At 41.6% G+C, this 11,621-nt stretch overlaps 1 protein-coding gene across 8 annotated transcripts in view; it reads left to right on the top strand.

The window, feature by feature from the left end:
• NFKB1 (nuclear factor of kappa light polypeptide gene enhancer in B-cells 1) overlaps positions 1 to 11,621 on the top strand; it is a 122,823-nt gene that overhangs the window by 44,019 nt on the left and 67,183 nt on the right. For 6 of the 8 annotated variants that reach the window (XR_001515397.1, XM_006772997.2, XM_006772996.2 and 3 more), the window contains one exon: positions 7,394 to 7,542. The exons of the other annotated variants lie outside the window; for them this stretch is intronic. Coding sequence is in view for 5 of the 6 variants with exons in the window: in XM_006772997.2 (XP_006773060.1) it covers positions 7,394 to 7,542 (149 nt within the window). In the remaining variant the exon portion in view is untranslated. The remainder of the gene's footprint in view (positions 1 to 7,393; positions 7,543 to 11,621) is intronic. 8 annotated transcript variants of the gene reach the window in all.

Genomic DNA, 11,621 nt, shown 5'->3' with positions numbered 1-11,621 from the left:
AGGTGGGAGCTGAGCTGGCAAGATCCAGAACAGGCTGGTGTGGCTGCATGGGATTAGCAAGAAACAAAATCGAAGAGTAAAGGTGGGCCAGAGCGCCCAGAGCCTTGTATGTTGTGGTCAAGACTTTGGCTTTTAAGATGGAAAAGCATTGGAGGCTTTGGGGTTGTTTTTCTTTTCTTTTTTTTCTTTCTTTTTTTAAAATATATTTTTATTGATTTCAGAGAAGAAGGGAGGGGGAGAAAGAGATAGAAACATCAATGATGAGAGAGAATCATTGCTCAGCTGCCTCCTGCATGCCTCCTTCTACTGGGGATCAAGCCCACAAACCCAGGCATGTGCCCTTGACTGGAATCGAACCCAGGACCCTTCAGTCCACAGGCCAACGCTCTGTCCACTGAGCCAAACCGGCTAGGGCGGGGTTGTTTTTCTTTAACTTCTTACCATGGAAGATGTTAGTCATATATACACAGACTAATATAATGAGTCCCCTTGTACTAATCATTCAGTCGGAGGACATTGAGCAGAGTAAGGAGACTGGCAGGACCTGACTTGAATGGGATCACTCAAGGCAGTGGGCAGGGGTGCGCACAGGAAACGTAGTTAGGAGCAGAAACTCAATTTGGGATGTCTTTTGGAGGTCTGACTACATATCTATTTTATGCTTTGTTGAGAGAGAGAGAGAGAGAGAGAGAGAGAGAGAAAGAGAGAGAGAGAGAGAGAGAGAGAGAAGACGCATACTGTAGGAATGGGGGGAAAGAAATGGTACCAGAGCACCACTATTTTAAACTTTATTTTCTGTTAAGGATAAACCCAGGTGTTCCGAACAAGTGGCTTATAAATAAACATGTGTAGCACGACTCCTCCATAAGTTACAAATTATCTACTCATTCCTATATTCTTTAGCAACCATGGATAGGGCCATGCAAAGGGAAAGGATTTACTTGTAGTTTATTAATGAAGTAATGGCACCTGTTGAGGTCCAAGTCCCCAGCAATTTTTGGAGGTAGCAACAGTGGTCCTCGAATTTCTGAAAGAAGCGTAATTTATAAAAAGCTATATTTTATGTAATGAAACTGAAAATTAAAATAGAGCAACAAAAAAAGTAATTCCAGGTCAAAGTATGACAGAACACTCAAAACTGTCAAAGCAGTTATATGTACACAGAGATTTTATTTGTCTTTGTTGCCTCGTTGGTGAGACCCTCTTTGCCGATGTCATTGTATCTAATGGCACAGTTTGCCCTTCTAATCCCAGCCTAACAACTGCACTGTATGTGCTGTTCAAAAAAGCAAGGGCATTAAACAAGGCGAAAGAATGGGAACGAATCAACAGAGATCCAGGAGCACTTCTGTCAGCAGTGAGTGGGTCGCAGAGGGTATTTCCTGTCACGCCACCTGGCTGAGAACACCTCCCTTCCATTGGGCAGACTCGGGAGGAATCCCAAGGTCCACTGTGTCATGGCTGTCTGACCTGTGGCATGCCACTTGTTCATCAGTCTGAACTTCTTTTTCCTATCTGCGAAATGGGGATGATCATGCCAACACTGTCTACCTCGCAGGGTCATCGAGAGGCCCAGGGGTGAAGCAGGCTCCTCATAAATAAAAGAGAAGGAAAGAAATGGGTGCTTCCTCGGGACCTGCCGTGGGCCAGGCACTGTGCAGTCCTCTCGGGTCACGTTGTTGGCCCATCTTGTAGATGTGGGGCGTGAGGTTCAGAGAGGCCACTGGCTGGAAAAAGAAAGAACTGGGATTTGACCCCAGATTGGCTCAACCTGAAATCCCCTGCCCTAAAAAAGAGAGAGAGAGAGAGAGAGAGAGAGAGAGAGAGAGAGAGCCCTAACCAGTTTGGCTCAGTTGACAAAGCATCGGCCTGTGGACTGAAAGGTCCCAGGTTCGATTCCGGTCAAGGGCATGTACCTTGGTTGCGGGCACATCCCCAGTGGGAGGTGTGCAACGAGGCAGCTAATCGATGTTTCTCTCACATCAATGTTTCTAACTCTCTATCCCTCTCCCTTCTTCTCTGTAAAAAATCAATAAAATATATATATTTTTAAAAAGAATTAACTTCACTGAGCATCTTCTTGCTCTGCACCAGAAACTGTTAGACATGGTTCTGTACTCTCTTGTTTAATAAAAGTTATTCTGTACTTCCTGGGTGCTCAACACATGAGAAACAATAAAATCTGACTTTTTTTTTTTATCACTGAAAGAAAATATTTTATGGCAACGTTCTTTTCTTTCTTCTATTTTCCTTTCTTCTTCTTCTCCCTCTTCACCCCCCCTCTCTCCTCTTCCCCACCCTCTCCTTCCTCCTATTATATTCTAACTTGCAGCCTAACAGAGAAGAATCCATGCGTAGTTTAATAATGTCTGTGACATGATGTTTTTATGAAGGAAGGTTCCTTGAAAGAGGGTTCTTCTGCCACCTCCAAACAATCTCCGAGACCTCTTTTTCACAACACACACGAACACAACCCAGAGAACAGGTTTTTCAGGAATAGCTGTCATGTACCAACACTGTGCTAGGCAAAGGAGAACTACAAAACATCGGGCAGACTGGACATAGGGAAGTAAAAGTGATCAAGCCAAGTGGTACCCAGTATAATACAAAATGTGAGTGGGCTTTGGAGGTGGATACACCCAAGTTTAAAGGGCTACCCACTCACTTAAGTTATAGGAAAGATGGCAATTCACTTGGTCTTAATGTGCCTCAGTTTCCTCGGCTGTGGAGTGGGGTACCATGATGGACGTCCACAGGGCTGATGTGAAAACTGGCTGAGTTACCATGTTTCCTTTCCTTCCATAAAAATAGTAAGTCAGGACATACAGATGCATGTACTCTGGGAATTTAACAAGCAAGGGAGCTAAGACAAGAACCCTATAGTTGCCACCTGGTTTTATCATCTCATCGCAGTAAGTTGCCTGCAGTTTTCCTGTCCTGCTCTAATGATAGTCCCAAAGAAAGGGACAGAAGTGGGGCTTTGTGGACTAACGTGGTAAGGAGCGTGTCATGGAAGACTGAGAATTAGGTCTTACCCTTGAGAAATAGGTGGTTCTAGGTAGAAAAGAGAAGGAAGGGACACCCCCAGGTGGTAAGAACCACTTGAAGGAAACTGAGAAGTGGTAGCGAGTATGACTAATAAGCAGACTAACCACAGAGCCTTTGCACATTCTGTTCCTCCTGTCAGGAATGCTGTTCCCAAACCCCTGGGCTCCTGTTCACCTCTTCCCTTGTTCCACTCCTATTCTTCTTCCAGAGCTCAGCCCTCATTGCTCCTTCAGGAAGTTTTCTCAGACTTCCTGACCCAGTCAGATCACTACAATATGTCCTTTGTCCATGCTTCACAGTTATGTGTTTGCATTTATTTGTGAGAGTCTCTGATTATTATTGGTCCTATTCTTTAATTCCCACAAAAACAGGGGCTGTGTCTGTTTTGCACTCACTCTATATCCCTTCATTCCCTGACTTACTGCAAGGGCATGAAACATAAAGGGGCTTAATAAGTAATTATTGAATAAGTGGACACATTTTGGTTATCAGTGAGGATAGGAGAGTTGATATTTGAGATTGCTAATCCCATTAGGTTCCAAGCACTGTGTCAGCTCATTTAACCCTTCAAAACAGTCCGGTGAAACCAAGTGTGTTGTTACTTTCATATAGAGGTGGAGAAGCTGATATCCAGAGATGTTAACCATCTTTCCCTGGTGACCAGCTAATAATTGGCAGCAGAGGGATTTGAGCCCAGCAGCTTGGCCTCTGAGCTCTTGGAATTAACCACATTGCTTTTTTTCCTTTGCCTCTTCTTTAATTATCGTCATCATTGTCACTTCATGAGGAAAACTAAGCAGAAAAAGAACTAGTTCATGTGTCAGGTCTTGCCTTCATGTTGACTCTACATTCTGCCAGAGTGATAGGGTGACATTTACTCAGCAAGCAAACTGGCCATTTCAAATTCTGATCCCCAGAAAATTCTAGACTACTTCTCTTAATCATGTACTTTGCCAGAGCATGGCAGAGTTGTTTTAAATAAAAGGAGGTGGTTTGACTAAGTTTGGTATTATCTGAGACCTTGGTTTCTACTTCTGACTCAAAAAGCAGATCTAGCCTGTGGTCATCAGTAGGTATTGAGTCATGAAGCTCCTGGAAGAAAAGTTTAATTCGTCAGGGAAGCCACAGAATCTGAGCACCCCCAAGAAGGGCAGCTGTTACTATAATAACATAATTATTATTAGAACATTAACGAAGCCCAGTAAAATATGGCACTCCTGAAAGAAGATTTACCCTAGGGAGAAAAGGGGCCTTAATTCATCATCTATACTAACCACCTGCCTTAGACAGGATTTGTCTTAAAACATCATCTCAGGGCAGTTGTATTGTTTAAAGATCTCTGGGGAGAGAAGTACATTATAGTAGTAAAAAAGGTACTAGGTAATGCTTGTGCACTATTGTTACTGACTGGTCAGTGTTCCAAAGACTTTACATGCATTAACGTATTTAATCCTCACAACAGACCTGTAAGGTCCTGTTATTATCCCCATTTTACAGATGAGGAATTGAACACAGCCCAAGGCCACAGCTAGGAAACGATAGACCTGTCTTTAAACCCAGCTCGTCTGCCCCGCAAGTACTTGCACTGACAATGCCCCCCTGATAGCTGATTACTCAAGTTGTCATCTGTGCCCCCTTGTCTGTGACTGAAAACTTACCTTGTGTTTGAGCCATTAGTGTTTAATTAAGAGCCTGCTATGTTCAGATCTTTCAAAAATGATTCCACCTTTCTGGAAGATACAGTTGCTTTCTATAAACTTAACTTCCAAGGGAACTGCTATTCCAAAAAGTAAGAGGGAGGCTGAATAAAAGTAATTATATTCTACGTAAAACAAAGGAATTTCTGAATCAACTGCAAAGAGCTCTCAGCCATCCTGGCATTTTATAAAGTACATCACACTCTCCCTCTCCCCCCCCTCCCCCCGATGTTAGAATCCCATTTCGCCACATAACCTGAAAACAGTACCATGTGTTTTCTGTCTCACACTTCAGCTTTCTTCCCTCAGTCAGTATTTTGGAAAGTCCACAAAACCCAGGGGCCTCCCTGTCCTTGCTCTGTGGTCTGTGTAAAAACCAGATGATGCCATGCCGACCTGAACTCTTTCAAATGACTCAGCGCATTAGTCATCGGCAAATTTTTCAGGTACCTTTCCTCAGAGACTACCCAGTTCCTCATTCTTGCCACCCTGTAATCGTGAAGTAATAGAAAGAAAAAGATGTGAGTACTTTTGGGGGCACCTCCCACCTCTTCCCTTCAGTGACTGATTCCTTCTTAGGGGTGACATTGAAGGGCCCAGATAGCCTAAGTGATTGGCTTTAGTCACTGGATTCCTTCTGTTGTCCTGCTTTGGTGGAAAGCCTGCCTGATTTCACCCAAGTGAAGCATTTCGCCATGCCTTACACTGTTGCATTTCTGTGCTTCGTACACTTAAAAAGTGGAATGACATGATCTCTTTAGTACTGCTTCCACTGTTCATTTACCGCTGAAGAAGCCCCTGTGGAGTGTGTCCTCATAACAAAAACCAACTTCAGATGTCAGCACCAACGATCCAGGGAGTATGTAGGGACAACAGCCAACTTTGGAGCAAACCCAGTACTTTCCAACCCCTGTCCTGTCCTGAAGGGACAAAGGCTTTCTGCCTGTTATAAAAGGTAAAGCATTAAGTTCATAATTAGTGTTATGCCCAGAGGGCTTTTTTAGATGCTATACCTGTTTAAGAAATTATTTATCTGTGCTTTGAGGTGGTCAAAATCTGATTTAATCCTAAATATGTTTTGTGATTAGCTTGGCTCTACAAGGATGGGAGCCCACCCCCACCGGTGGCTGTGGCCCTTGGGAAGGCCTGTTAGAGGATTTGGAAGCAAACTCTTGCCGCAGGTCTGAGTCAAGGTTCAGGCAGAGTGGCCCTAAGGTTTCCAGTGGGGCCACACTGTTGGTTACAGGGTAGTCTCTCCCCCAAAACCTCCTAGGGAATAATCCCAGTTCATATCAACTTCTCAGTTCTTGTGATGAGAGATTGGATTGGGGGGAAAGCCATGCTGAAAAATCCTGATGAAACCCTGCATCAAGGAAATCTGGATCTGTTTGGTGATATTCTAGTAGAAGCAGACTAGTTGAAAGTCTGTTTCCAAGAAATTTTATTGGCAAATGTAGGTTTTTCCTCAAGTTCACCAGATGGGATTCCGGTCCACTTGTTTCCCCTCCTAAGCTAAAGGGTGCTTGTGCAGATGAAAATATTTCTAATGATTGTAGAGTTGACTTAGGTCATGCACTTCCTCAAAAAGAGGCAGTATGAGTTTCAGAGACAGGATGACAACTCTTAGCCCTGTGTACCAGGAAACCCTCTCAGTTCTCGGCAAACTAAGATGACTGGTCACCCTTTGAGGAGATACGATGTATTTCTAACAGTTTTGGCTGAATTTATGACAGGATTCTGATTCATAGGATTTGGGAAAGTGAAAACTAAAGCCATTGGTCTTTCCTGTTAATATGAATTTAGTACTGGGGCTCTCTCAAAGAAGGAACCTGTGGTCTGCTCTAAGGATCTGAAGACTAACTAGAGGAGAAAGGTTGTCCAACTTCTCTTTGCTTAAAATGTAGTGATCCCCTTGCTGTTTTCTTTTTAGTGGTATTATTACTTTAATGGTATAACAATAAAAAAGATAAATTACCTTAAATAGGAAAACCTGATTTTATAAAATAAGATCTCAATAGGTGTCAGACATAAGGATTTGCATCTTGGAAGCACACTTACTTGAACTAAAGAAAAGAACTATGATCTGGGCATCTGTAACTCAGTTATCAGAGCTCATAGCAGACGGTGCCAGGCTCAGGCTTCCTAACCAATCACTGCAACCCTAGTCTGTGAGCTGGGTTGTCCATTGAAAACCTTCAGAGCCAGGTCCCTGGCAAGACGCTCCTGCCTATCTCACGGCAGAGACATAAAATGCACTGCGCCTGACCGCGTCACTCCTCCCCTTGATTCCCATCCTCCATCAATCCCAGTTCCCTTTTATGACTGAAAATTGTGATGAAGGTGCAGATGAAAATGTAGTCTTGGTTAGCAGGAAGAGGGTGCTTCATGGCTGCACAGCATCGTAAAGATGTGCTGTTCCAACTTCAACAGCACGGACTGTGTTATATTTGGTCTGCTACCAAAGAGTACATCCTCCACACGCAAAACAGCCACCATTAGCATTTTGATGTATTTCCATCCCATCATTTGTTCATCACATACTTTTAAAAACAGGGCATATTTTTTAGACTTACTGGCTTGTCCTAAGCATTTTTCTGCACTGCAGTAGAGTCAGATTCACTCACTTTTAAAATGTGCTTCTTACATAGATCTGCAACTATATGGGACCTGCAAAGGTTATTGTTCAGCTGGTCACAAATGGGAAAAGCATCCACCTGCATGCACACAGCCTGGTGGGGAAGCACTGCGAGGACGGGATCTGCACCGTGACTGCTGGGCCCAAGGACATGGTGGTCGGGTAAGTGAGCAGATGCGATGCCAAGGAGAGCGGATAGAACATGGCAGCCAAGACTTGGACTGGAAAGGGCTCTTCATGAGGGATCTTTCCACGCCCCTCAGAAGGCTGGAAATGTAAACGTGCGCCCTCACTTGGATTCTGAGGCATACAGCACCCACATGCCGGGTTTCCCTGAGGCAGCCCAGTTTGCACCTGTGGTCCTGGTGCACCTCCTTATAGCACCTCCTTTCCCTGTCAGAAGTGGCTGATAGATTACCTGGCCACTTGATCTATGACACATTTATGCCACTTTTAGCAAAATTTTTCTTCTGGAAATAAAGGTAAGAGCAAGTTAGAAGGAATAATTATACCAGAAATCAACACTTCATGAATGGTTTTATACTCTTGATGATTTCTTTAATGGACTACTGACTCTGGATTTATAGTGTGAACATTTTGAGCATGAAGTGGGTAGATAAGTATTGTTTCAGCTCTGTGCTACTTAGGAGTGTGCCACAGGTAAGAAGTCAAGGCATGCAAATTTGTTTTGGCATTAATTAGACTTGAAATGTAAATACCAAGTGACTTCTTCATGTAAGGTTGGGCAGACCGATCAGACCAACCAGTAAAAGAAGTATTATAAAAATAAATTCAGTCCAAAAGTAGTAAGAAATTTTAAATTTATTTAATTTTTAAAAGTATCTCTCAGGGTTTCCTCATACTGGTTTACATAGTTTGTCTTATAAGTACCGCGCGCTAACCGATTGCGCCACTGGAGCTCCTGGTTTAAATAGTTTGTGATATAATCCCAGTTAATCTGGACTGCTCATTCAAAAGAAAGGAATTGCTTAAGTCAACTGTAATTAAGCTGATGGTGGCATTTCAGGCTTTGAATTCCGATCAAGTTTCAAGTCAGTTGTTATTGGGGAGGCCGAGCTTTCATGTTCCTAGGCATTTCTTTGTTTGACTGTGAAAATATTCAAGTGTGAAAAACCTAGAGAGAGAGAGCTTTCTTTTAAGTCACTAAAATCTGATGCTTTTGATGTTAGAAAAAAAAGGACTCTAGATTGAAGGAAGAAGCTTAAATTGATTTGAAAAATTCAGCCGTGCTTTACATAAACTTGTTTCAACATCCTCCTGAAAGACTGGCCTGTTTCCTGTTGTGTGTCATGGTGGGTTCATGGTCTGTGTTGGAATAGCCTTGCAGTTCCCGACTGACCCGTGAGAGCTCTGAAATGCTGGGTGACTGTCCGGGTTTCAGACGAATGGATCACTTAGTGTTTCTGCAGATTTACTCCAATAGGCTGCTGTCAGTTTGAAGTGTTACTCTCTTTGGTCCTGTTTAATCTGTGTGATCATCATATCCTTTAGAGGAAATTATGGATGAAGTTCCCTACTAATAATATTTGTTATTAGAAAACGTCCAGTATGTCACCTGTAATTTGGTGTTTCTGTGGTTTAGTTTAGTAACCTTTCAGGATTCTCGAAGGAACTAATGGCTCTTTATTTGGGGACCTACAGCAGAGTCGAAGTAAATTCCGTTTCCAAGGCAAGTGAGGAAATCTTGTACTCTTTTGCAGTGCTAGAGTGTGGGGTTCAATAGTTGGGAGAACACATTAATTCACACTGCATTCATTCATTCATTCATTCAACAAACATTTTGATCATCTAAGTTCCTAAATTTGATCTCAAGATATCTGGTCATAGTGCTGTGGGACTTCCTAACCCTATACAATTTCCCTGAGAAATTTAATCCAGAGGATGCCACTTGAGAGTTGCAATAGACTTAGTAGCCTCTTGTTCAGTGTTCTATAAAACATTGGTACTCGCTTTGTAATTTGATTTTTAACATAAACTTTTGCTTACAATATTTTCCAAAATGCAGTTTTTCCTTTATGATTCATTTATCGCTCTCTCTCTCTCTCTCTCTCTCTCTCTCTCTCACTTTCTCTCTTTCTCTCTCCAAGTTTCCAATGTTAGAACCTGTTGCATTTTAGTTGAAAAAATATCATGCTAGTAGTTTGGAAACCAGAATTCTATTTTCATTTCTGTCACTCTCAACAGTAGGACTGGGGATAATTTTTTAAAACATGTTTTTATTGATTTTATAAAGAGGGGAAGGGACAGGGAGAGGGAGATAGAAACATTGAACAAAGGGAAACATCGATCGGCTGCCTCCTGCATGCCCCCTACCAGGTTTTGAGCCCACAGCCCAAGGCATGTGCCCTGATCGGACTCAAAGCATTACCTCCTGGATCATAGGTCCATGCTCAACCACTGAGCCACCCTGGCTGGAGTGGACTGGGGACAGTTTGCATGACTTCTTGAGAACTTGAATTTCTTCCCTTCTAAAATATGTGTTGAGCTACAGAATTCATCTCCAGGCTTTTTACATCTCCATAATTCTAGACTGAACTGACTTTAAGCTAATGTTACGGAGTAACACGAGCAGACTTGCCACATATGTATTTGTGGTATGTCATTGATTATTATTTAGTTCTAACTTGTAGGTAAGAAGAGCACATAGAGAAATCTAGGAAGATAGCCAGCGTTATTCCTTAGACTTGTCAATACTAGAAATGGAAGATAACCTGTTTTCAATAATATAGCTTAGGCCAAGAGTACAATATAGATTTACAAGCAGGGCACTGATCCAACACATCAAGAAAGCTGTATTAAAAAGGACACTGAGAAGATAAATAACATTTAAATTATTAAAACCAAAAGAATTGCCTTTCTTTGGGGTTCGCAGTAAAACTTAGTTTCTATTTTCAAATATATTTTATCTATATTAAGATATTCGTGGTGTGGGTTTGATTGCTTTAACTTGAGGCATTTTAGTTAGCCTTAATTTTGCCTTTATATTTTTTATTCATTTATTTAGTTAGTCTTTAGTGCAGGTCCTCATAAATATAATCTTAGTTTGGTATTATATTTTTGACCCTGAATATCAACAATCTGGTTCAACAACATTTTGGTTCTCTGAAATTTTCAGGCAATAGAAACTGTTGTTTGACTTTGCCTTAAGCAACCATACTCACCAATAATCACCACACCCTCCATTTGCTTCCTGGCAACCCTAATTTAGAGATGTGAAGTCTTTTTTTTTTAACTAAAATTTATGGCATATACCAATTAGTAAGCACTAGAAGTAGATATATAATTTTAAAACATGCAAAAGAGGAATGTGGCCTTCCCTCAGGGAGTTAGTGCAGACCATATTAAATTGTTGTTTCTGAGGACCCAAAGACAATTAATTATTGGCAATTTCATCTGGGTCAGCCTTAGTACACACAAAAGGAGTGTTTGGAGAAAATAGGCAAAGTATGGACTAAGATTGTAAGTATCCAACTTCCAAATTCGGGTGTGAGTTGAAGGCTGCTTTTTTTATATAAAAATTTTTAAATTCTTGTGGGCCAAAGAAATTATGCACAGTGTCAAAATGGCAAGGAACTGACAAGCTTTACACAGGAAGAAAATATTTGTAAATCACATGTCCAACAAAGATATTTATATCCAGAATATCTAAGGCAAATTACTTTACAGACACTGTAGACTTCTTTTATTTATTTTAAATTTATCTTTATTGTTGAAAGTATTACAGATGTCCCCTTTTTTCCCATTGACCCCTTCTACCTTGTACCCCTCCCCAGCCCTTCACTACACTGTTGTCTGTGTCAATGGGTTATGCATATATGCATATACGTTTTTTGGTTAATCTCTCCCCACCCCCACCTTCCATCTGAGATTTGTCAGTCTGTTTCATGCTTCTCTGTCTCTGGATCTATTTTGTCCATCAGCTTATTTTGTTCATTAGATTTCACATATAAGTGAGATCATGTGATGCTTGTCTTTCTCTGACTGGCTTATTTCGCTTATAATACTTTCCAGGTTCTTCCATGCTGCCTCAAAGAGTAAGAGTTCCTTCTTTTTTATAGCAGTGTAGTATTCCACTGTGTAGATGTACCACAGTTTTTTAATCCACTCATCTGCTGATGGGCACTTAGGCTGTTTTCAAATCTTAGCTATGGTGAATTGTGCTGCTATGAACATAGGGGTGCATATATCCTTTCTGATTGGTGTTTTGTGTTTCTTGGGAT

The sequence above is a fragment of the Myotis davidii genome, unplaced genomic scaffold (genome assembly GCF_000327345.1).
Source record: "Myotis davidii unplaced genomic scaffold, ASM32734v1 scaffold226, whole genome shotgun sequence".
Classification (NCBI taxonomy): Eukaryota; Metazoa; Chordata; class Mammalia; order Chiroptera; family Vespertilionidae; genus Myotis; species Myotis davidii.
Note: the sequence above shows the minus strand (reverse complement) of the source record. Positions and strands in the feature narration are given on the sequence as shown.